Below are 26,517 nucleotides of genomic sequence, written 5' to 3'. Positions count from 1 at the left end.
GGCATCTAAAGCACCGCAGTGGGTTTGGGATATAAATCCTCACTGGGCAGTTTAGATAGCCTGCCTTGATGGAACTTGGAGGCCGTGGGGTGTTAAACGTTAGGATGAGAACTCGGGTAGGGACGAGATTCACATCCTTTCTCATTGATATTCTTTTGACAGCTGTCACTCCTTGTTCTTTTAATTCAGAGCAGATCTCTTCTTCAGAAACATGAAGGTCCCACTCCGATATGACACCTCGTTAAGAGTTCAAAGTTTAGGGGGGGGGGGGGTTACGATGATAGGTATTCCCCCTATTGATGTGGCTTTTAGGATTCTTTCCGCCTGTTTTATATTTATAGCTTCGCCCAAAAAGATCGCCAGAACGCAGTCGTTTTACAGATTTGGGTGATCCTGCCAACCCTTCTAATCCTTTCTGGATAAAGAAAGGTGACATCTTCCCAATTGACTGCTCTCCAGTCTAATGGAGAATGAGGAAAAGTGGTGTTACAGATGGTGTTTTATCCTCAGTTCTGGCTCTTTTGACAGAGGTGTTGTCAGTGTTATCGTCTCGGTTAGGTAGGGGCCTTGTTAGGGCCCCAGAAGAAGTAGAATTTAAATTACTCATAAGAGTAAAGAGAAAGTGTTTGATGCCTAAGTACCTCACCCACCACGGAGCCCTACGAGGGGACGCCCACTCGTGAACTAGCAGGTACTGCGTACACGAATGGGACGCCGAGTTCGCTTAGAGCACCATACCCACGTTACCAAAGTCTTTATCCCGTCCCAGGACCAAAGGGAGGGAGACTTATTGGAATACAGTTGACCCTAGCAGTAAAAAAAACCACCCGCCGATTGATTCCAGTCGGGCCGGTCCGGGACCACCCGTCTTGTCGAAGCAGGGGCCAAAGTGGTGTATTAAGGCTGGGACCCTCAACCACCAAAATCCCCCTCTCCGCATTCCACGGGTCGCAGCGCACCGCTGCACACGCCGGATTCCAAAGATGTAACCCTGGAACCAAGGTATGGGCAATAGATCCCAGCGATGCTAATCTGGGAAACCAGCAGCATCACTGGGAGGTCCCCTCACCACGTACAGGTGCCCACGTCGAGGGGCCTAAGACAGAGCCCTGCGGGCATCCCCTGTGTATTTGTCGGTTAACCTTGCAATAGGGGGACTGACCAGGACCCGTCGATTGGTCAAATAGCTTCTTACGCAATCAGAGGTTTGTCGGCAGTTGGGCAGCCCTGAGTCTTGCGAGGACGCTCGGCCACCAAAGGGCGTCGAACGTCCCCGCAAAGTCAATAGAGATGAGGAGAAAGTATTTTTGTCGACAGCTCTCCGCCATGTTAAGGATGGATTCCACTGCATCGACGGTGGAATTTCCTGGCTTAAATCCAAATTGTTTGTTGGCTGTTAAGCTAGCAGTGGTATAGTGCACTTCAATCCTCTGTTTGAGCAGCTGCTCCAGTTCTTTGTGAGCACAGACAGTAGGGCAATTGTTCGATAGGAGTCTGGTTTATGCTGTGGTTTGGATGGATTTTTTAGGATCAATTTGATGTTTGCTACTTTCCAGTCGAGAGGGAAACAGCCTGAATGGAGACAGTGGTTGTAAAGGTCCAGGAGCAGGTCTGGGGTGTATTCAGCCACTTTCCTAACCAGCTCTGGCTCAAGCATATCTAGCCCTGGAGTTTTCCTATTTCTTATCTTGCTTATGGCAGTTTGTAGTTCTGGGTGGGTAAAAGGCTCCTCCGTTCTGGGGGATTTGTATACTTCATTGGCCTGCGAAAATTTATTTTTATTTTGTTACACAGAGCATTAATTAAATTACAATAAATAAATTAGCTTTCGGCTGGGTGGCAGCCTTCATCGGATTAAAATACTTGAATGGCAGTTGGAATAGAGATGCATTGCCAGGATGGTGCGTGAGGCACGTGGTTAATTGTTTGTTGATGTTTGTGGCTGTGACGTATGGTGGTGACGTGGCCAGCGTTTGTCTATGGATAGAATTACTGACTCTGTGATGGGGTTAACTTGACAACCACTGTTCCTGTTCAAAGCGGTGTCCGAGCATTTTATATTTAGCGATTCCAACCAGGTACGCCTCAGGTAATGGTGGGACCTGTCCACAACCACGACATCGCGGTGTGGGTCGATGTCGTGGTGGGTCGTCCAGACATGTTCGGCGATAGCTGAGTGTTCTACATCTGCCAAACGGATCGCCCTTTTATGTTCTGAGAGACGTTTCTCGAGTCGACGTCCAGTCTCTCCAAAGTAGCAGCTCGTGCAGTCACGGCAAGAGATGCGATAGACTCTATTCCAACTGCCATTCAAGTATTTTAATCCGATGAAGGCTGCCACCCAGCCGAAAGCTAATTTATTTATGGTAATTTAATTAATGCTCTGTGTAACAAAATAAAAATAAATTTTCGCATTATGAATCCAGAGCACGTAGGCCTGTTTCATTGGCCTGGCATAGCAGTTACTGTTCAGGAGTGTTGTTGCCTTCGATTGTTTTGAAAGTGGCGTCTAGTATGTTATTAACTGTGTCATGCCAGTTGTTGGTCATGACACCTTGTGGTGTTACGGTGGAAGGGGTTACCTTCCCCCTAGGCAGCTTGTTTGTGGTTATCCGGGAGATAATGCTCCAGGGATCAGAGTTGCCGACAGTAGAGACCAGATGCTCCCAGGACAGCTTTTTCCGCTGCCCGATCATCGCAGTATAGGTGTTCCTGGCCTCCCTGTACTGTTGCCTGAGAGTATCCGTCTCAGGGGGTGGCCAGGTCCGTCTGGCTCTTTGAAAGGCGCGTCACTTCTCGTTCATTGCTCTTCTAAGCTGGTCAAGCTCTTGCGACCACCACGGGACAGCTCCCGGCTGGGAGGTCCTCCTCCTAATTGATTGATTAGCTGCGTTGACTATGGCATTGGTTACAGCGCGTTAATGTTGGTCAGGGGTCTGTTTCTGGAGCTGGTTGGATGACAGGTTGTGTGCGTTTCTGGTGATCGCATCTTTGAATTTACTCCACTCTGCTTTATTGACAGCATATCTTTCCTGCTTGTAGCTGTTTATCTGGATTCGATGGAGTGACCTATGCATAGTGAAGGTGATGGATCTGTGGTCGGAAGTAGTCCAATCCTCTTACACCATCCAATCGTTGAGGTGACCAGCTAGACCCCTAGTGGCCATGGTGGCCTCCCAGAGTGCCGAACTAAATGTCAAAAGATTGTTGGCGCGATTGATGACGACAAAGCTGCTGTTGGCTAAGAACTCCTCCATCTGCTGTCGGTTTATAGAGCCTCTACGCTCCTGGGTCTCGCTGTGCCATAGAGGTGAATGACAGTTCAGGTCGGCTGATATGAGGATCTTAGCTCCTGTTAGTTCAGTTTGCACATTGTGTAGATATTGGATGTATGGGAGGATGTCCGCCCCCAGACGACAGTACAAAGAGATGACGTAAAGTTCTCCTAGGAAACTAACGATGTGTGCAGATGCCCACTCGTGGCAGAGGTGTGAGATCCTGGTGACGGTTATGTTCGGGTTTCTTACAACGACAGCAGCCCATGGGGTTGCTCCATCCACCTGAACGATCTTATAGCTGAGTGGGTACCCACGGACAGCCCCAGCGCAGGTGTAGGGTTCTTGCAGCAGGAGGATGTCTAGGTTTTCTTCTTCGGCCTTTTGCCTTATCTGTCCCGCTACGGCAATTGCTCGCTGAGCGTTGAGTTGGAGGAATTTAATGCAAGTGGTGTTATAACTTTTAGACAGAGTCCCCATAATGAATTCATAATTGTTGGGCGCTTCTTGCTTTAATATATACCGGGCATTTGTTATCTCTGACTGAATGAGTGCGCGGGAGTTTTTGCCACTTGCAGTTTGCACAGGCTGGGTCTCTTTATCTGGGCAGCTTGCATAGTTGTGCCCCTTCTCAGCACAGTGTCCACAGGTAGGCTCCTGCTGGACGCACGTGTGGGTGGTGTGGCCAAATCGGCAGCACCGGAAGCACTTTGGGACTGCGATGTGTTCCCTGAAGCGGTGGGAGCTCCAGTTTATATATATTCTCTCTTGTTTTGTTATCACCCTCCATGCCTCGGGGGCCAGTCCGACCACCCAATTTATTGAGCTGCCATTCCCGCTCTTGGTTTAGTGTTTAGGCACCAGTAGACTTGCGTGGTATCTGTCTGGTAGGTGTTGTTGGAGGTTTCTTGTGTATATCTCCTCGCAGATGGAAGTGGGGGTCGTATCCGGATCTATGCCGAATATAACAATTGAGGGGCCTCTTTCTCTAGGCAGCTCAGCAGAGAGTCCGAGCGTCGGTATCTTGGCATTATTTATGATCAAGTTGGCATCTTCTTTTGTTTCCGTCTCGATTATTATCCCAGTGTTACGCGTTTTCCTGATGGTTCTAATCTTGGCTGTTTTGAATTCTTCCATCAGAGAGTCAATGATTTTCTTTTTGACCTTTTCGCTAGTTTTAAGAGTGTCAGTAGTGGTTGGCTTAAGAACCACAAGATGTGGTGTAGGGAGCAGCGTCTTCCTGGGTGCGGACTTGGTGTTGGTGGCGTTTGTGATAGCCTTTGTTGTCGCAGGTTGATTCCTCAGCGCATCAGAATATGTCGGGGCGCGCTGTGGAATTTGACTTTCCCCGCATTCCATATAGGCCTGTAGCCGGGTGGTTGCTTTCTTTTTGTCAAGATGTTCATCGTGTAGGATTGTCTCCATCTTGTGGAAGATTGTGACAATCTCAGATCTGAGTGCTGCTGACACTCTATTTGAGTTTTCTTTGAAAATGTTCTCAAGTGCGGTTTTGAGGAAGAGCGTCTTTTCATATATAGTACCCCCTGGAATGGCAGGGTCGAGTCCTGCTGTTTGCCTTCTTTCGGGTCTTTTTGTGATGCAGCTATTTCAGGCTGTTCTTTAGTCTCTGTCTGGGAACGTGTTTCCCGCCCAAACTTGGGGATCAGCTGATTGCGAATTTTCCGCTTGTTCAGATGGGATCCAGAACGGGGTCCTCTTCTTCATCCTGGGGTTCCACAATAACAGGGTCGTCACTCTGGCCCTGCGAATCATTGTGTTTTCCTGTTCTTCCCACCATTTAACGAAATTCGGATAACCGGTACAGTTCGGATTATCGGGTGTATGATAAGATAATAAGATAGGCCACTGAAAATGATGGCAAATGATGCCTACCACAAGTCCGTGGCTTAATTTGAGAGTACACAATTGGTTATGGGAATTTTGGGCTATCCCCTCTGTAAGCTGTGGGGGGGGGAGAAACAACTAGGTGTGAAAGTGCGCCTAGAAAAACGGGTTTACTTCCCCTTACGGTTTTCGGAGGCGCTAATCACGCTGGTGAAATCAGTTTCACAACAAGAACAATAATTAGAGAGATCTGTCTCTTCCATGGAATGTCTATGGAGGGGGGGACACCGAGCACATGGTACATTTAGTTCCGCAAAGATAGAAGTAACACAAAATGGTGGGGCACTCTTGCAGCACAGAGAGCACTAACTGGCGAATCCTCCCAAGTCAAGAATCAGATTTGAACTGGCAGCCGCGTTATATCGGAGCACTCTCCATTACCTCGTTGTGAGCGGCATGGTGACCTGTCTCACAACAAAGGAAATAGATAAAGAACGTAAAAACCTGATTATATTTCCCTAGAAAGTTGGAAAAGTCTCACCCTATGAGTCCACTGTTGGTTGATCTTCAGCTAGAACCAATAATTTTTAACTGTATTACATTTAAAACATATTTCAGACAAAATTTTGCAGAGCGATAAACAACACGTCCGTACTGTAAGGCAGCCATAATGGCGATTTTTTAGAACTGAAGTTTTTATTTTCAAAGTATTTTATTATTTTTTTGGCGGGCTCCAGGGTTTCCCCTATAACATGAAACTATGTGTTCCGTTAAAATTTGAAAGTACCATGTACTTCGATGTGAGAGAAACATCACGTTGATCTCCGCCAGACTGGGGGAAAAAAATTATTGATTCCAAACATCTTTCTGCCCACTACAAACGTCAAAATAAGGTGTTAGCATATAGAGAAAATATAAAATCACGTTTCGCCTGGAGCTACATAAACTCAGTCTCCAATGTAGTGTAGGAATAAAAACCTCGACTTTTGTCGATAGGATCACACTTGGAAGGTTTCTCCATTATACTAAACATCAACAGCATTGTTTCTTCTGGGAAGAGATTATTTTGTTTTTGCGCCAAAGCAACCACGATTAGGAAGCATCAGTGTACTGTGTTTGTAAATTGCGTGTATGCTGTCGTCGGTTTATATGTTTTCCGGTACGAAAAACAAAGTTTTTTTCCCGAATTAAAACCGCACTACCTTTGCTAGAGATTGATTAACTCATCCTTGAGTGTAAAAAAAAAAAAATCCCATTTTACGGGATTCGAATCTAGGCCTTTCCTGCGATGAATCTGTGGAGAGTATATACCCAGACTGCTTAACGAGGCCACCAATGTGAAGATGTAAGCAGAGTATGGGTTACTGCAGATCAATTATATTTCTTCAATATTCACCATAACACAACTGAAGAGACTGGTGCACAACTTAATCAGTATTTTATATTTCCTAGCAAGAAACTGAGTTGGCATCACGATTTGAACACTCGTTGGCTGTCTGTGGAAGGATCGACCCCATTAAGGTCAAAACTTCCTTCGAGATTATATATTTATATATTTTTATAATTTCTTAAAAAATGTGGTGCAATAGGAAAAATATCTTTCAACTTTATAACAACGTTAAATACCATGATATTATACAACTTGCTTTTTTTCTTATATTCTCTTGCCACAGCAGGTTTCCCGGCCATCGTCGTAATTCCATGGGCCTCAGTAAAATCTTACTTTGTACCAGCATTTGATGAAGATTATATTCCAAACAGGTTAGTCTTAAACTATTAATTCCCTATTTTGTAAATTTACTGTATTAGTATAATTGCTCTTTATTTAAAATACAGCACTGAAGCGTTCTTTGCACATTTGCAACTGAATGTATGTCAACTGCAGCGAACTGAATAATCAGTTTTATTGTCGAATGTGGTGCTAAAGGAAAAGATAGGTTTTTAATCTTATACCTACTGCAGACTGTAATAGGTACAAGATGTAGGTACAAAGGCTAGGAGGGATTACATCTATATAACATTAGAGCAAAGAAAACATTTTAATAGATTTATCCAATGTAATAGATATCTCTACCATATAATCAGATAAAAGAAATAATGCACATGTAAAAGGATGGGTTATACAGTATTAACTAGAACTTTGGAAAAAGTAACCAATGCTAGTCATGGTCATATTGAAAAATTTAACGACCTATTTCTTCACTGCTGTATGTAAGACGGTTGCGACCAGTTTGCTGGTCGTTCCTTTTATATTTGTAAATAAATCGTATTTTTTATTTTAAAAATTGTACAAAATTTTGGTTCTTACCGTATAATATGAATTAAGAACCGTAGAAATCAGGAAAAAACTAAGTTTCTCCTTATAAAATAATAACAGCCACCTAAACGAATTAGAATGTTTACAAATGCAAAACTGCGTTCAGTAGTCTTCCAACGTGCAGGAATATATTGATGAATGGTTTTCTTGCCTGTCTTATTTTTTTTTCTTTGGAGTGTAACTGGAGTCTGGAGGAAATATGTAACGCAACCTTCGGACGAAAACGACTAACTCTGCTATTTCTCAAACTTTTCAAATTCTGTCGGCGAGGAGAATCGAATAAAGATTTTTTCGCCCGGTGTGCGATTAGCTGAATCACTATCTACTGGGCTACCAGTGAATGTTATTCTTTATGATCAACGTTGCCAAAAGTTCTTTTGAAATATGCTATTTGCATTTTCAAGAGTAACTGCTGCACATGAAATGGTGGAACGTTCCCTTGTTCTTAATTTCAGATTTTCAAGTGGAATTGTAACATGATAGAAAACCTTTCAATGAATTTCTGAAATTGCTGACGCATCTGATATTAGAATGTATTTAGTCATTTAGTATTATTTCACTATTTAGCTATTGGACTAAGTTTAAAATATTTTCCACTCTTTTAGAAGAAATTAATAAGTGTACATAACTGTGATCTGAATTAGAGAATTAATAACAGAGAAACTGGAAACTGATTATAAAGCTAACAGGACCATCCAGGCCTGCGCTCTTTTCAAATAAAAGGCGGTTTATTATCTATGGATGATGTTCGTGTTGCTAATTGGTTAACAAGATGTAGGGGGGGGGGGATTGACTATTAAAATATCACGTTGAACTTGATTGATTTGCTTCATATATCCATTTTGAAATAACTTCATACAAAACACTAAGTTCAGCTTTTATCCAAAATTCTCTTTCATTAAAGTTCAGTGATTAGAATTGTTTATAGGCTTTTATTTTATTAATTTGAAAAGGTGCTCTGCTTTCCTTAATTCTTATGTGAAGAACTAAAGTATCTTTTCTTATCCATTATTTGTGACATTTTTGTTGAATGCTTAAAATGTATACTGAACCATGGTTCTGAATGGAATAACATTCGTTTAGGTGCTACTCGTATCATTTATAAGAAGCAACGCGGCTTGTTGCATGGAAGGAATTTTACAGATACTTAGTTACACTTTTTTTACTAATAGGGAAGGACGATCACTTTTATGAATTGTAACGGAGTTATATTACTTTGTACTCGCGTCTGAATGCTATGCTACTGATCAGCTCTTCAACTGGTAGGTTGGTACATACTAGCTTTAATGCTTGATTGCCCAGTCACTGGTGAGCGAGGTGTCAAGCTCTCTTACATTCATTATATTTAATCCGTCCGAAGGTCAAATTCAGGAAGGGGTGGTCAAGTCTCTCATAATGGGAATATGACAATATTTAATCCACATAGTAATATCATAAAACGTTATCAGCAAGCCCAAAATCACTACAGGTATTAAAGACTTATATGTGCGAGCCACTGACAGCAAAGGAGACGCCTTTGAATTTAAAGGAGTAAGCTAATTTTATTTTATTTTATTTTATTAATAGCAAGATACACAACAGGTAACCATTAACAGTGTATCTGAGATCAGATCAATAAACATAATAACAATAATATGAAATCCAGCAGGACGATAAACATTGATATAGATTCAAACAATAAAAGCATATGTACAAAAGAGGATTGTATTAAGTTAAGTTACCGGTAAAACAAGTAATAATTAATCCGGTAGAGAATAGAAAAATAATATAATAAATAAGCTACAATAATTAGATGTGAGCTAATTATTGTAGCTTAGTTAATAGTTGAATAGGTTGAATAATTTAATGAGCTCAAGATCTCGTCCAATTAATTACTGATGTCTCTCTCTCTTTATGGCCTTCTCGCAAAGTGCGATATGGCGTGCAGTTTATGATTCCTGGCATGTGAAGATTAACAATTTTTTATTCCAGATTTCAATATCTTGTGATTCTTCAATTAGTAATGATTGAGGAGTCGGAAACTTATTTTAATGCTTTAACACTTTGAAGGAATATTTTTAAACCGCACATTATTTTCTGAACTGTGGTTGTATGATGATGCCACTTATGGTAATGCTATCAATGAGCTAGAATGACACTTGTTCAATATCCGCTTATTTTCGACTTGAATTTCTCTTATAATTGATGTATATGACCTTATACATCAATTATAAAGGAATTTCTATGTTACTCCTCTGAATGTTTTTTGTAAAGCATCCCATTTTATGTAATACTGCATCAGAAAGAAAGAAATAAAACATCCAGACACATTTCAAACGATTATCCATTTCCCCGTATCTCTTCTAAAGAAAACCTAATTTAAAATTCGCTGATTAAACAGTATTTTTCGCAGATTACGCCTTAAAATTTACGCTTTGATTTACACAACATACTACGACAGAACAAATAACCAAACTTTATTCCAAGTTCATTATGCTTCTAGTTATTTGTAACGTTTTAGTGAATTAAACCGTATACTTGAAAAACATTGATTTTAAAAACAGCGACTGTTCTGTTCAAATACTATCACAAAAGTTTAATTTCAGGATAACCTATATTTTACACAGGGTTTAGTTCAGTGTATTTTTGATTTCACAATTATACACCGGGTGGTTATAAAATAAGTTTCCCTATTCAGGAGACCCTAGTGTCAAAACGATTAGAGTTAGCGCTGTGAAAATTGGTGGGTATGTCATTTAGGGTATGGGGGAAGCGATTCTGCTGTATGAGTGGTCAGGCGCGCAGGTGCATAAGTACACGTGCCTTGAGTGACCGGGGTTCAAGCCCGTGACTGCTAAATACGGTGCTGTTTCTTGTATTATGTGTATCTTGTGAACTCCTCTGACCGTTTAGTCGTCCCGGAGTATAAACAGAAAATTTATTTCTTTTATTTATTTGTAGAAGGCAAAAAAAAAAAAAAAAGTTCAGATTTTCGCCACCAGGGGAAATACGGCGCTGCACATATGTAAAAGTTGTCATTTACTTCAAGGCACGCTGCTTACGCAAATGACATCCTGTTAGATAAAAGCAGAAAAGCCAACGCCACCATTATGGCTCTTACACAAAAGGAACATGTTCTTTTAGTAAAACTGTTCTAACAGAATAACAGTAACGCTAATGCAGCACCACGTCAATATCGGAAACTTAAAGGTTTGCGCAAAGAACCTTTGACCTTGTCAGTGGTGCTTCGAAAACTAATAAAGAAATTTGAAGCGACCGACCGGGGAGTTAGGTGTAATTACAGGCACGGGACCTGACGACCACGTATCGGACGGAGGCAGTGGATGAAGTGGTGGTGGTTGCAATGGCCAGAATGCGAAACACCTGTCAGAGGTGTGTCAAGAGACTTGAACCTTCCTTGGTCTACAGTACGTAAAGTGATTCGAATAATTTCACGCTGGTTCCTGTACAAGATTCACGTAGTGCAAGAACTAAAGTCTTGTGATAAGCAACAACGAATAGACTTTGCTCTACGATTTCTGGCTCGTATGGACTTGACGATACATGGGCTCGAATTAATTAATTATACAAAACCTGAGCGTTAACTACTTCAGTGTTTAACATGATTTTATCCTAGTGACCTTGTGGTAGTTTAAAGCCAATATAGCAAAATGACAATCTGTTCTCCCCCTTTCCAGAAATCACGGATAGCACTGTGCTTATAATCATTGTCCTCCCACACTAGGTGAAAAAAAGACTGAATTCAAAACCCGTGAATGACTCGAGAAATTTTTATGGACTTTCACAACGTGGGTGAGTTAGTCGGTCTCAGAAGACGGTTATATAATTTCTTATCCCGGTAACTAGTGTTTTTCGTCTAGCAACCTGACTGAAGAATACACGAAATTAGAGACATAATATAGTGACGCTTTAGTTGCTTTGATGCATAACGCACTTAGCCCAGCTTTTTTGGTTTCAAGTATGACTATGATCTGGGGGGGGGGTGAAAGTTACATATCGACACTGTCACACAAATTGTATTTACATTCCGAATTTTCATTGCGATATTGCGATCTAAACTCCTCCATTAATTGTAAAGAATATGGCAGCACTTTAGGTTACCATTAAAATTATAACGACATATAACTGTGACCAGCTAATGAAGATTTTTCAATCAAGAAAGCAAAGCGTTGCCACAATTTGTCACTTTCTGAGTGGCAATTGACCAATGCCAATTACATGCAGGATCAATCACACTTATGATAGGCGCAGGCAGAAAACAGGGTCAAAAAACCAGACTTCATATTGCAATTTGAGGCAAATTTCAAGTTTTGACAATATTTACAGCTATTATAAGAATGCAATGTACAATTCGGCTTTAAGAGACTAGTACCAATCGCATCCTTTCTTACAAACAGACCTATCAATATTTTAAATTAGCTTTTTTTTTCTCTCGACTGAATGAGACGGCTAGAATTTTCTTATAGATTGTATATATACTTAAACGATGTCAAAGATCTAAATGTTTGGCATCGTTTAAGTATATATAATCTCTACGAAATGAAGATAACAAAATAATCTTAATCTCAGTCATTTAGTTCTAATTTATTAAAATGAAGCCCTACCAGGTTAGTTACCATTTTCACTTTACCAAACAGGGACCTATTAAACGCAAAAAAAATCTATTAATTAATATATAGAATAGTAAGAAAGTACAAAAATATCCGATTTTTAAGCAATCAGCAAAATCCATAACGAAATATGTACTTTAACAAATTTGCATTTACAGAGTCTGTGGCTCTGTAAATACAAACACTTTGCAATCTTATTTAATAGAATCACTCCAAGCAATAAATGGTGCCATTAATAGGATACATACAGCTTGTCATGACAGGTTATAATTGGGAAATAGTTCTGTCAAAATGGCTATTTAAATTTCTGAACTCGCCGTGAAATAATACTTTAATTCTGATAATCAAAATTTTCCTAGAAAACAATTTGGCAAATAAAATGTCTTTTTTTTTCTTTATATTCGTTTCTGCCAGTACTGACGCTCTATACTTATACTCTATACTTTTAAAAACTGGATTTTTAATTACATATCAGAACAAGTATGCATTAAAATATCTTCTCGGTGTTTCAGTATTCTTCTGAGTTCTAGTTCAATGTTTAAAGCTTTATCTAACTTTCATCGAGTTTTAAACGTTACTACATCTATCGCTATTTTAGTTAACATGATTATTTAACTTCAATTCCATCTTACGCCTTCGATTTTTTTTTCTTTCAGATATAATTCACTTCTTTGGTTTAAGCACCGCACACTTAGTTCTTGAATCAAATTCATTCTGAAAGGTAGGTCGCCATTTCGTACCTCTATAAACTACTATCTTAAACCATATTTTTGGGAAAAATTTTAAACAAAGACAGTTTTGGATTAACACCTTCAGTTTTTCTCGGTTCAAATTAATATTCTTTCGGATTTAATTTCAGTGGCATATTTAACAGCTGTCTTGACTGCCACCAGTTTCGAGTATGGCGTAAGATTGTAATATAATTCTTATCAGTAGTAATTGCTACCCTTAACGTGATTTCAATGATATCTGCACTAGCTCTAAATTGAGATACTGGTATACCGATATGCGCGAACACGCCACCACGACCTCTGTTGATTTAATATTGATACTCTTCCTCTAGGCGCATAACATCATTCCACGTTTAAAACTGATTAGGTCAAACAGCTTGCTCACTTTACGCTAATAAGAATATCGCACAAAAACGAACGCTGGGGAAGCTGTTGGCCTATATACAAGCCATAGATAGACGACATTGGCACGTTACAGTATATTCTACAAATCATAAAAAAATAAAATCACACAAAATGCAAGACGCACTAACTTTGCATACAATACAGTGTGTGTGTGTGTGTCAGCGGTCCCCCACAAAACCGCTGCATACAATACCTGTTACTCACTGATGTACACAGATTAGAATGCGTTCCATGCATCCGTTTATTCAATCAGTGTCATAGATTCTAAAGCAGTGCCTCGCCGTCCAAGCATATTCGCCTTTCGGTTACGATAGCATTGTGACTCATTTATCTACAGACAAACAAAGAAATGCACGTGAACTTACCATTCAACATATCTTAAAACACTAAAATTTGTACACAAAAAACCACTGCCATCCACTTTCGATTACCTTTTTTCTTTTCTCGATACTGCATTTTCTTACAGGAAGTACGGTGTTCCTAATAAAGTATGTACTGAATTTACATTTTCGAAAATTGAATAAGGAGAATCCATGTAAAAATGTTGGAACTCGATCGATTTCACCATGACACTTCTTGCTACCCTTATTTATACCCAAACAGAAAGTTACTGGTAGACGTGCTGTCTGCTATTTGTGTAGGAACTTCTATAGTAAAGAGAAAAAAACAACAGGCGGCTAATTGTCACTTACTAAGCTTTCCTTCCTCTCATTAGCTCCACAGAGCGAGTTGGAGTGGGTAAGCTTGTGAATGACCTTGAGGCGCATATTGTTTTCTATCTTCGCCTAGCCAGAAGATTCGAATCTACTAACGTAGTAAGTATAACTAATGAAGCCTAATCACGAGTATAAGATACCTCCCCAGAGGGCAAGAGTTTCACCTACTGGATTCAGAGGAGGAATAATACAGAGCCCTGACCAACTTCGCTCAAGAACTCTTCTCAAGAAGGAGAACACTATATGCAATACACCAGGAGTGAAAGACGACCAGCCAGATAACAAATCAAAACATCCTTTAGGACACACCCCAGAATAAAAATTATGTGGAAGCTACTAGCTGTCTACCAAGAAACCCTGCCTATGTACCAACAAATATGAGACCTAAGTGAAACTGACAAATATACTGAATGAAGATAGAGAACCAAAACAAAGACATTCAACTTGGACGGGACACTGTCCCACGAGTGACTCTACTACCGGACTTATGACTACACTACAACTGATGCAGCCTCACTGCCATGTAGACAAATGGCAATCTCTACCAGCTCCCTTGCCTGGTAACTTCTTTTTTTTTTTTCCTATCCCTGGTAGGGGGAGGAGGAGATGGTCTTCCTGTTTCCTTCCTCCACTACCACCCCATATATTTCGCCTGGTGAGGCATAGGCATGCCTTACTGACCATCTGGGGTTGCCTTCCCTATCAACCCCATACTTCTGTCTTTCCCCCCAGTCTTCAGTCTCTTCCCCCTAATCTGACTAATACGCCAGCGTAAACCCCACATAACTAATCAAAATTAACGATTTCTAAACTGAAAACTGAACCATATCAACCTCTCCTGGTTTTTCTAAACTTAAGTGCCCCCTTTTTTTTTTTTTAGGTCCTAGCCACCGAAATCTCAGGAAATTAGGTGGCAGGACCTGCCAGAGTGCATATAAGCTACTGGGTTCCTGGTTTGCCTCCACGGGACGTAAGTGGGGCAACGTTGGGCCCCAATTCGGGTTTAGCGGCTAAACGATCAGAAGAACAACGGTGCATGATATTAAACGATCGAAGACCCACGCACTTTTAAATCTCTGGCATTTACAGCGTACTGTAACACACCACAATGTAAACTACGCGGAGATGGAGGAAACCCCTGGTGCCGCTTGACCCTAAACACACTTACACTTACTTCTTTCAACATGAAACCTGAATTACAATACACAAATCATGGAGCCCCCCTTCACCATGGAGGAGCTCAGTACTGCTGCCGCATGGATAAGAAAGAGAAAATGTCCCGGCCTAGACATGGTGGAACCCGAAATACTTAAAAAAGTAATAGAATATACACCACAACGTCTATTGACCCTGTTCAGCAGATGCCTAGAGGTAGGGAAATTCCCAACAAAATGGAAAACGGCCAACATCAAACTTATCATCAAGAGTACAACTAAGAAATCAGAGTGCCCGAAATCCTACAGGCCCATCGTACTTCTTTCAGTAGTTAGCAAATTATCTGAAAGGCTACTGCACAAACGAATCTTCCAATACTACGAAGCAGCTGAGAATCAGTTTGGATTTAAACCAGGATCCTCCACAACAGAAGCCCTCAGAAACCTAACTAAGAAGGTTAAAGAATGTGGCAACAAATATTTCCTCGTAATATCGATTGATTTTGCCGGGGCTTTCGACTCACTCTGGTGGCCGAGCGTCTTGGGCAGACTCCGGAAAGCTAAAGAACCCTTCAACCTCTATAAAGTCATCGAAACCTATCTCTCACAAAGAAAAATTGAGATAAACACTCCATACAAAAAGATCGCAAGAACAGTACACAGAGGATGTCCACAGGGGTCTGTAATGGGCCCACTCCTCTGGAACTTGGTATTTGATGAGTTCTTGAGAAGGGACCTAGGCGCAGTGGGGGTGCAGGCCTTCGCAGATGACCTGATTTTGACAGTGCAAGCAAACTCCAGAGCCCAATTGGAAATCCTAGCTAATCAGGCCCTGCAAATACTCCAACAGTGGGCCAAGAAGAATTTCTTAACAATTTCACCGACAAAGACATTGGTCGGCGCTGCTCAAAGGAACCCTGCAACTGAGACGACCACCCCAGATTAAGATTGATGGGACAACTATCAAGTTTGCTAGTCAACTAAAACACCTGGGTGTCATACTAGACAATAACTTATCCTTCTAACCACATCTCAAATTCCTAAGACAAAAGATCAGAAACTACTCTGCCATGGTAGCTAGGGTCACAAGGCGAGACTGGAGTCTCAAAAAGCGCACCCTAACCTTATACTACAAGACAACCTTCCTCCCAATAATTACATACGCTTCAGCAATCTGGTATGACAAAACTGCCTTGGTCGTAAATAAGAGAACGCTGGATGCAATTCAACGCACCATCCTCCTCACTACCACCAGCGCCTGCAGAACGGTGAGTAACCCAGCGCTTCAGGTGATAGTAGCAGTACTTCCAATTGATCTTGAATCGCAAGAACAGGACTCCTCTACTACTTATCTAAGGGAATAACCACCGCTTTCTTGGAATTTACAATAGACCCAACAAACAACCATAAGACAGAAAAGATTCGGCTTCAGTCTCACCTGCTGCAGGTGTGGCAGGGTAAGGTGGGCAGAAACAACCAAAGGAGCAATCACCCACAAGTTCTTGCCGCAACTTGAACAAATCTATCCAAAATCGCCTACTTGGTTCTTTCCGGGGTTGCAAACAACATACTTGCTAACTGCACACGGCCCCTTTAACGCAAAGTTAATGGAATTCGCCCTTGTAGAGGATCCATGCTGTACATGCGGAGAGATCGAAACCTGGGAACACCTCATGTACGACTGTCCGCAATACGAGGATCTCAGGTGCATTCTAATCACGAGTATAAGATACCTCCCCAGAGGGCGAGAGTTTCACCTACTGGATTCAGAGGAGGAATACAGAGCCCTGACCAACTTCGCTCAAGAACTCTTCTCAAGAAGGAGAACACTATATGCAATACACCAGGAGTGAAAGACGACCAGCCAAATAACAAATCAAAACATCCTTTAGGACACACCCCGGAATGAAAATTATGTGCAAGCTACTAGCTGTCCACCAACAAACCCTGCCTATGTACCAACAAATATGAGACCTAAGTGAAACTGACAAATATACTGAATGAAGATAGAGAACCAAAAACAAAGACATTCAACTTGGACGGGACACTGTCCCACGAGTGACTCTACTATCGGACATGATCTTATGACTACATTACGACTGGTGCAGCCTCACTGCCATGGCGATCTCTACCAGCTCCCTTGCCTCGTACCTTTTTTCCTATCCCTGGCAGGGGGGAGGAGGAGATGGTCTTCCTGTTTCCTCCCTCCACTACCACCCCATATATTTCGCCTGGTGAGGCATGGGCATGCCTTACTGACCACCTGGGGTTGCCTTCCCTATCGACCCCATACTTCTGTCTTCCCCCCCCCCCCAGTCTTCAGTCTCTTCCTCCTACTCTGACTAATACGCCAGCGTAAACTCCACATAACTAATCAAAATTAACGATTTCTAAACTGAAAACTGAACCATATCAACCTCTCCTGGCTTTTCTAAACTTAAGTGCCCCGTTTTTTTTTTTTTTTTTTTAAGGCCCTAGCCACCGAAATCTCAGGAAATTAGGTGGCAGAACCTGGCAGAGTGCATATAAGCTACTGGGTTCCTGGTCTGCCTCCACGGGGCGTAAGTGGGGCAACGTTGGGCCCCAATTGGGGTTTAGCGGCTAAACGGCCAGAAGAACAACGGTACATGACACTAAACGATCCAAGACCCACACACTTTTAAATCTCTGGCATTTACAGCGTACTGTAACACACCACAATGTAAACTACGCGGAGATGGAGGAAACCCCTGGTGCCCCTTGACCCTAAACACACTTACACTTACTTCTTTCAACATGGTAATTAACGAGTTTTCATCCTGTTTCAAGGTATTAAATCAACTAAAATTAGCCCCTTCAGAGCATCCAGTAACCCCTCCCACCATCAATTTGGTTTCGATCAGATTCTAAATACGAAAATTATAAACAGATTTGCTTATAATTTGGACCAACAGCTCCTCTGACCGTACGTGGTAGTCCCAGGGAAAATTTATATTATAAATTTGGTTTGGGTCGGACAATAAGCACAAGTTTTAATCGGGTGTCATTTACTCTCCAATTGATTTGGCATAAATCTCTGGTATTTACTAGAAGCATGCACACGATGGTATAAGTCCTCTTTCTTTTGTAATGTAAACTAAATATACCAGTAAATTATAAATAAAGCTTAAAAAATCTCTGATGTGAGTTTTAACATACCTGCAATTTTAAGCACTATAAACTAACGCGCTCTAAAAAAATCCAATTTCACTTTACAATGGTGAACCATGTTATACTTAATCACGCAGTGGTAATTTATTACCAAATATTAATTAAATTGAGTGGTAAACAGCAGTTGCAAGAAAAATCATCCACTAATTAGAAAACAATGATTCCAAAATGTAACGTGCAGTGCGAATGAATATAGTTTTGTCTTGTCCATAACACTGCTACAAAAAAGAACTAAGAAAATCAATCTAAGCGAAGTCTAGCTATACCGTTTTTAATAATACACTGGGCGAAAGATATTGAAATATCTTTTTGTAAAAAGACATTTTCGATAAGATTAACGATAAAAGATTAAAGCCGATAAGATTAACGAAATTGTTCTTGAATATACGGAGTATGTTTGTTTGTACACGATATTGGGCTTGAGTTTTGCATCTACAAAGATAAATCGTATATATCATTCGAAAAGTCTCAACGAAGAACTGAATTTGATAGTAAGCATTAAGTAACCATGAGTTAAATTTTAAATAAAATTGATGCGTTTGCGAAAAGAACCAACTGGCTTATTAAAATGACCAACAGGGTATTATAAGTACAAAGGCACCGGTTTAACCGGTAGAAAAAAGTTTCAAATGGATAAAAGCGTTTCAATGTTGCGTGTTTTTATTGCTTCGGTTATAAGTGATCAAATCCAGCCGTAGGGTTATTTTTCTAATTCTTCTTCGATTCTTTTGACAGAAAAATTGAACGAAGTGATATAAGTGAAATACATAAATAAAAAAAGCACGCCATCACAAGTCGTTGTTGGGGTTTTAGGCACATCGGCGACTTGAACCATACTGCGCCATTCTGTATTATGGCTATACAAATGTGTGTGTTCGCGGACTAATTTACATGTTATGCGGGCTGAAAATCCTACTCCCTCCGCTTGAAGAGACCTGTAGGAATTTCTCCAGTCATCATTGAAACCCGAACCCAGACATCTCCAAACGAGTGAAAAATTGAGAAACAAACTCTACATCAATCTCAAAGTCACACAATGGAAACAACGAACTGTGGCAGCTAACCTTCTTTCACTGGCCAGACTAATTACAGGACGACTTAACGCCCCTGATATTAGTGACCTAATAAAAACTCCACGAGTTGCCGGAAGAAGTCAAGTGGGCACAAGCCTCCCACTGATTATCAGTTTCAGCAACCTCTAACGCCTGAGACGCATGTTCCCAGGAAACACGGTTGATTTGATAAATAGTCTAACCATCGACCTCGATAAATTCTGCCAGCATCATACTTACAGACGCCAGAAACTAACTAATGAACACTATCTTGTGTATACACTATTTCATTAGAAACTAATGAAAAATATTATCTTGCTTTGTTTGGGATACTGCGGTATTCCACAATTTTCAGGTATGTAATTAAATAATTCTGTAAATACCGTTCCTTTCAGGTTAAGCACATATGTGGTTCCATATAACCCCAGACACATGTCCCTGCCTTAACTTGTGAATGTAATAATCACCCCCCCCCCCTAGCTTACTGCTGTCCAGGAGGTGGTTCTAAAGCAAAGCGATAAACAGATATTAATAATAACATAGTAAAGAACGGCACGTTTTGACTCTATACTTAACTACAGATTTGCTGTTTTAAAAGTGAACTCAACATGTTGCTATTAATTGAACTCTCATGGATATCCGTGCGTTATTCCACATGTTTTGCACAATTTAAATGAGGTGGACAGCGCCGAGTTTTTCAAGTACTGTATTCCTGAAATACATCGTCACTGCATTTAAAGTTGTTAGCATCTCTATGTACATAATGTCATATACAGTGTTGGAATGCGTTTTTCTGGTGGAAGGTTACTTCTCATACACAATTCATCGAATGATTTCCTAATGAACATCCTTCAAGTAAACCAGCCTTTCAACGTCACTAAGTTGCGAGAGTTTGAACAGTTGAATAAGAAGTAGGGGAGGGAAAAACGGATATGCCAACGGATGAGAACAGCTCCATCCTTATTTTTTTTTATCCCGTGCTTATTCTCGCCTCTCGCCATTTCTTTACTAGACGTCAGCTCAATACTCCTGCAGTCTCCTTGCAAATTATGGAGACTGGCTAAATGAGACTTCCATGGGATCTAAAGACAAACATCAAAAATGTGGCGAGGTATATATCATGAGAAAATCATCGTGTTTCCCTTAACGTAATCAAAAGCCAAATGCAACCATCGCAAATGATAGAGAATACTCCATTTGCATAGTAATTTGTAATAGTCTCCATTTGTAATAGTCTTTCATATGAAATCACTTTTTAATGTGAATTTTAATTTTTACAGGTTTCACTTTACTATGATAAAGCATGATACGCTTAACACAAATTAGTCAACTTCTAAAATGTATTATTGGAGGAGTGCCCGAACAGTCTGAAGTATGGTCTATATTTAAACTAAAACAAAATTTGTCGATCTCTTCACACAGAAAATTACAAATTATCTACATCAGCTATCAAAAGTAAGAGCATTTTATTAAAATGCTCTTACTTTTAAAATGAAAATCCAATATTCAGAAAATATAATCATATTTTAAATACATTATTATTATTATTAGCCATATGGTTCAAGGAAGCCTGAAGCTTATGCTGAACCAGCAAAAAAAAAAATTCCCCGAGTTACCCTGTGAGTGAGTGAGTGAGTGAGTGAGTGAGTGAGTGAGAGAGAGAGAGAGAGAGAGAGAGAGAGAGAGAGAGAGAGAGAGAGAGAGAGAGAGAGAGAGAGAGAGAGAGAGAGAGAGTAAAAAGGAATCATCAAGAAAGAGAAGAATGATGATATCCAGCTCAGGACCCTTATATCTTAGTATTATTAAATAATAATATCTTATACGTACCTACATATAAAATTCCTCATATAAAATAATCAATAAGAAGAATTCACATGAAAAACAAAAAAAAAAAAAATACCTACTATGATTCAGCTAGTTTAAACATTACTCTGCTTGCACTTTATTTTATTGAATATTTCTAATGTAAATCAATGGAATTCTGTTTTAGTACGTGCACCCACTTTGGTATATCATCGTGTGATATGCCAATTTGTTTGAATTTATTGTATTTCCTTCATTTTGACAATAAAAGTATTATCAATGCCCTATTATCAATAAAAGTATTCTTTTATTTTCTAGCTGTCCGTGGCAAACTAGAGACGTTTACGATTATATTTTCGTATGCCCAGTTGTTTTCGTCTTAATGGTAAGTTATAATTTAACTTATTTTTCGATCTTTTGATTTAATTATAACTTATTTTTCGATCTTTTGATTTTATTCGCTAATTACTCTGCTGCATCATGATTACTTTCTTGCATTAATTACAAGACACGCCGTAATTCATACACCGATAAACATCATACAAGCTGAATGGTAATAAGAAAAGGACAAAAAAGTCAAAAAAATTCCCCACTCTTAATTAAAGAGCTAACGAAAGCGCATGAAAATTTGGTAGTACCAGTACATTGAGTGGACAGAAATCATGGGATACCTACCAAGTAACGGGACCTTTCGCCCGAATAAGGGCAGTTATACGGTGAAGCATTGAGTCCACTAGTTCACGAAAGCGTTCCACAGGTATTTCCATCCATGCTTGCTGTCCATAATATCGTCGCATTCCTGGGTGGAAGATCCAAAGCTCGAACGGACCTTTCCACAGCATCCCAAATGTTCCACAGGGTTCGTATCCTGTGAACGGGGAGGCCATCCATGGTTATAAAATTTGTGAATGTTCTTCGAACCATGTTCTAGTCGCCACGGCTCTGTGGAAAGGCGCATTGTCCTGCTGGAAGTGTCCATTTCCCTGTGGTTGGACGATAACCATGAGGGATGCAGATGGTCTGCAAAGATATACACGTAACCTGAACCGTTCAGAGATGCGTCTAGAGGTCCCAACCCGTGTGCCAAATATTACGACCGTCCACCTTCCTGAACGGTTCCTTGTTAACATGACGGGTGCATAGCTTCGTACGGTGTCCGCCAGACATGCACCCTTCGGTCCGCTCGAGATAACTGGAAAAGGGTCTCGTCGGACCAGGTAACCCATCTCCAATCATCCATGGTCCAGTGCCGATGTTCTTTCGCCCAACTGAGGCGTAGAGTCCTGTTGTGTTAGCAATGGGACTCTGGTGGGTCCCATAACTTATTGCGGCTAATGATCGCCTGATAGTCTTGGTGAAGATGTTTCTGGCACCTCCTCGTTGAAGTCGGCGGTGATTTGTGCCACTATGGCTCTCCATTTGCTGAAACAATGCAAGACAGACGGCCACATTCATCCACCACTTTTCTCCGCGCCGACCGGGCTAGCCAGGTGGGTAAAGTGCCTGCATGGCAACCCAAAGGTAAGTGTAAGTGTGTTTAGGGTCAAACAACACCAGCGGTTTTCCCCATCTCCGCGTTGCTTTCATTGTGGTGAACCAGTTCACTGGGAAATGCTAGAGATTTAAAAGTGTGTGGGAATTGTTCATGGGTAGTGTTCTGTACCGTTGTTCAACTGGTCATTTAGCCGTTGGACCCCTATTGAGGCTCAAAGTTGTCCCACTTATGCCCCGTGAAGCAGACCAGGAACCCAGTAGCTGTAGATTCACTCTGGCAGGTCCTGTCGCTTAATTTCCTGGGATTTCGGCAGCTAGGACATAAAAAAAATAAATAAATAATATAAATAAATAAAAAATTAAAAAATAAAAAGAAATAAAATTAAAAAAAAGAAATAAATAAATAAAAAATCTGCGCTATCATAGGGGTAATATCGCTTCGGTTTGCTAGGCCGAGTTTTGGGCGTAAGGTAATTTTATCATATTAAGTTTTTGATGTGTGGGACGTTCGCTATGATGAAGGTAGAGAGGGGAGAAGACCGAAGACGGGGTAAAGACAGAAATACGGGGCCAATAGAGTAGACAAGCCCAGTTTTCAGTGGGGCATGCCCATGCCCCACTAGAGTAGACGTTTGGAGGTGGAGAAGAGGAAACATAAAATGTCCCCTCCCCCAAGGAAGTGGGAATAATAGGTAAAGAGGGCTAGGGTGCCCTCTTCAGATCGCCATCAGGCTGTTTGCAGCTGTGCTGCGTTTAGTCTGTTCTCTACTCTCCATGCTGCGTTCTGTTACACATGGAGCGAGCCCCGTCTTTGCTTTTCTTTTCCGTGTGATCAGCATTCTTCTTGTCCAAGTACTGGTCCCTTGCAGGTTTCAGTTTTCTGTCGCATTTGGCGGCGATTTTTGTCAATCTTTATGTACGCTGCTCTAGATAGCTCTTAGTGTTTTTCTCCTGGTGAATAGGTCTTGCGCATACTGGGAGAGCGACCTATATTCATCCTCAATGTCCAGGAAGTAGTGCTCCAGTCCTTTTGGGAGGTATCACAACTTTGTTATTAGTAGCCTTCTGAGGTCTTCATAGTGTTGACAATCATAGACTATGTGGCTCAGCTTTCGCCACATATGCAGTTGGGGTCCTCAACGAGTCCGAAGCCAAACAGCTTCTCCTTGTAGTAAAGTGTGTTTAGGGTCAAACGGCACAGGGGGTTCCCCCCATCTCCGCGTAGTTTACATTGTGGGTGAACCAGTTGACTGGAAAGCCAGAGATTTAAAAGTGAATGGACTTTGTAATATGTGTGATGCCTTGTACCGTTGTTCATCTGGTCATTTAGCCGCTGAGCCCCTACTGAGGCCCAACGTTGCCCCACTTACGCCCCGTGGAGGCAGACCAGGAACCCAGTAGTCTGTTTCACTCTGGCAGGTCCTGCAACTTAATTTCCCTGAGATTTCGGCGGCTAGGAGCTTAAAAAAAAAAAAAAAAAAACGCGTCGACGTAGGAGTAGAATCGCTTAGTTTTGCTAGGCCAAGTTATGGGCGTAAGGTGATTTCGATATGTTAAGTTTTTGGTATGTAGGGCTTTCCCTAGCGTATAGATAGAGAGGGGGGAGGCAGAAGGCTGGGGGGAGAAAGACAGAAATATGGGGCCAATAGAGTAGGTATCTCCTTGTAGTAAAGTGTAAAGTGTGTTTGGGGTCAAACGGCACCAGGGTTTCCCCCATCTCCGCGTAGTTTACAATTGTCGTGTGATACAGTACGCTGTAAAGGCCAGAGATTTAAAAGTGTATGGATATTGTACATGATTAGTGTTGTGTACCGTTGTTCTTTCTGGCCATTTAGCCGCCAGGCCTCTACTGAGGCCAGACGTTGCCCACACTTTGCCCCGTGGAGGCAGACCAGGTACACCAATATTTTAAATAAGTACTCTGGCAGGTCCTGCCACCTAGTTTCCTGAGATTTCAGTGGCTAGGACCTAAAAAAAAAATAAAATATAAAATAAAATAAAATAAAATAAAAAATAAAAATAACTAAGTAAAAAAAAAAAAAAAAAAAATTCAGAGGTTATCGCGTGGTGGTTGTGCTAGAATTGTGAGACCGAAAATTGTGGGGCGAATCAAATTTGGCTGTAATTAAGTTTGGATGTGTGGGGCTTTCGCTTGCGTGCAGGTAGAGTGGGAAAGAGACTGAAGGCTGGGGGGGCGACAGACAGAAGAATGGAGTCGGTAGGGAGGGTGACTCCAAGATTTGGTGGGGCATGCCCATGCCCCACCAGAAGGGAAAGTGTGGGTGGCAAGGAGGGAAGGAGACAGAGGGACCATCACCTCCCCCCCAGCCAGGGAAAGGGAAGAAAGTGGACCAGGCAAGGGCGCCAGGTCAGATCGCCAATAAGGCTAGTGTGCAGAGAGGCTCTGCAGTTTCTTCAGTCGGTGGAATGTCATTTTTGGGACATTGTCCCATCCGAGGTTTACAAAGTCCAGTTTATTTTGTAGCCATTCATTGGTTAAGATCCCATCCGAGGTTATTTAGTCGAGTCAGCTTGGATGTGCATTTGCGATTTCATTTTGTTCCTTCTGTTATGAAGTCGGATCCCTGCGGGTTTGATTTGTTCTGGTGGTCCTTAGTGGTGTCGAATTGTTTTTCAGATTATGGGCAGCTTTGATGGGTACTTGCATTCTCTTCATTGCATGGTTGCGGCTGGGGGAAGGTCCGTCTTCTGCTGAAGAGGCCCTGAGCGAATTTTGTTAGCGCTTTGTAGCTGTCTTCTTCTTCTAGGATGAGGTGTTCCTGGTTTTGCAGTGTGAATCGAATTTCAGTGATGAGCCGGCAACGTAGATCTTGATACAGGTGACAGTGATACATGAGGTGTTACATGAGGTGTCTCCTTGTAGTTGTAAGTGTAAGTAAGTGTAAGTGTGTGTTGTTGTCTTACGGCACCAGGGATTTCCCCCATCTCCGTGTTGCTTTCAGTGTGGTGAACCAGTTCACTGGGAAATGCCAGAGATTTAAAAGTGTGTGGGAATTGTTCATGTGTTGTGTTCTGTACCGTTGTTCATCTGGTCATTTAGCCGTTGGACCCCTATTGAGGCCCAACGTTGTCCCACTTACGCCCCGTGGAGGCAGACCAGGAACCCAGTAGCTGTAGATTCACTCTGGCAGGTCCTGCCGCTTAATTTCCTGGGATTTCGGCGGCTAGGACCTTAAAAAAAAAAAAAAAAAAAAAAAAATTAAATTAAAAAAAAAATAATAATAATAAAAAAAAAATAATAATAATAATAAAAAATAAAAAAATAAATAAAGAAAAAATAAATAAATAAAAAATCTGCGCTATTGTAGGGGTAATGTCGCTTTGGTTTGCTAGGCCGAGTTTTGGGCGTAAGGTAATTTTATCATATTAAGTTTTTGACGTGTGGGGCTTTCGCTATGATGAAGGTAGAGAGGGGAGGGAGACCGAAGATTGGGGGGAAAAGACAGACCACACCGCTGCTGCATAGGTGATTGCAGGCAGGAAGGTTGTTTTATAGTAAAGCATCAGTGCTTTTTTCTTGAGTCTCCAATCTTTCCTTGTGATTCTGGTTACCAGTCCAGAGTATCCTCTGATTTTTCTTCTGATGTATTTCAGATGCGGCTGGAACGTCAGGTTTTTATCTAGGATAACGCCCAGATACTTCAGTTGGCTCACAAATTTGATTGTTACATTGTTGATTTTAATTTGCGGGGGTCGTCGTAGCAGGATCGATGAGGTCTTGTCTGACGATATTTTCAGCTGGTTTTTTGGATGCCCATGCCCCACCAGAGTAGAAGTTTCGGGGTGGAGAAGAAGGAACAAAAAATGTCCCCTCCCCCCAAGGAAGTGGGAATAATAGGTGAAGAGGGCTAGGGTGTCCTCTTCAGATCGCCATCAAGCTGTTTGCAACTGTGCTGCGTTTTGTC

At 41.2% G+C, this 26,517-nt stretch overlaps 1 protein-coding gene across 2 annotated transcripts in view; it reads left to right on the top strand.

The window, feature by feature from the left end:
* Positions 1 to 26,517, top strand: part of LOC150079303 (diuretic hormone receptor-like) — a 310,651-nt gene that overhangs the window by 253,266 nt on the left and 30,868 nt on the right. Inside the window, exons 7-8 of one of the 2 annotated variants that reach the window (XM_090382355.1) lie at positions 6,797 to 6,881; positions 21,416 to 21,482. In XM_090382355.1, the coding sequence (XP_090238481.1) occupies positions 6,797 to 6,881; positions 21,416 to 21,482 (152 nt within the window). Of the gene's footprint in view, positions 1 to 6,793; positions 6,882 to 21,415; positions 21,483 to 26,517 lie in introns of both variants that reach the window. The other variant, XM_090382354.1, reaches the window with a different exon arrangement.

The sequence above is a fragment of the Mastigoproctus giganteus genome, chromosome 10 (genome assembly GCF_048544385.1).
Source record: "Mastigoproctus giganteus isolate SK-2022 chromosome 10, ASM4854438v1, whole genome shotgun sequence".
NCBI classification, from domain to species: Eukaryota; Metazoa; Arthropoda; class Arachnida; order Uropygi; family Thelyphonidae; genus Mastigoproctus; species Mastigoproctus giganteus.
The sequence above is the reverse complement of the archived record's forward strand: the minus strand, read 5'-3'. Positions and strand labels throughout refer to the sequence as shown.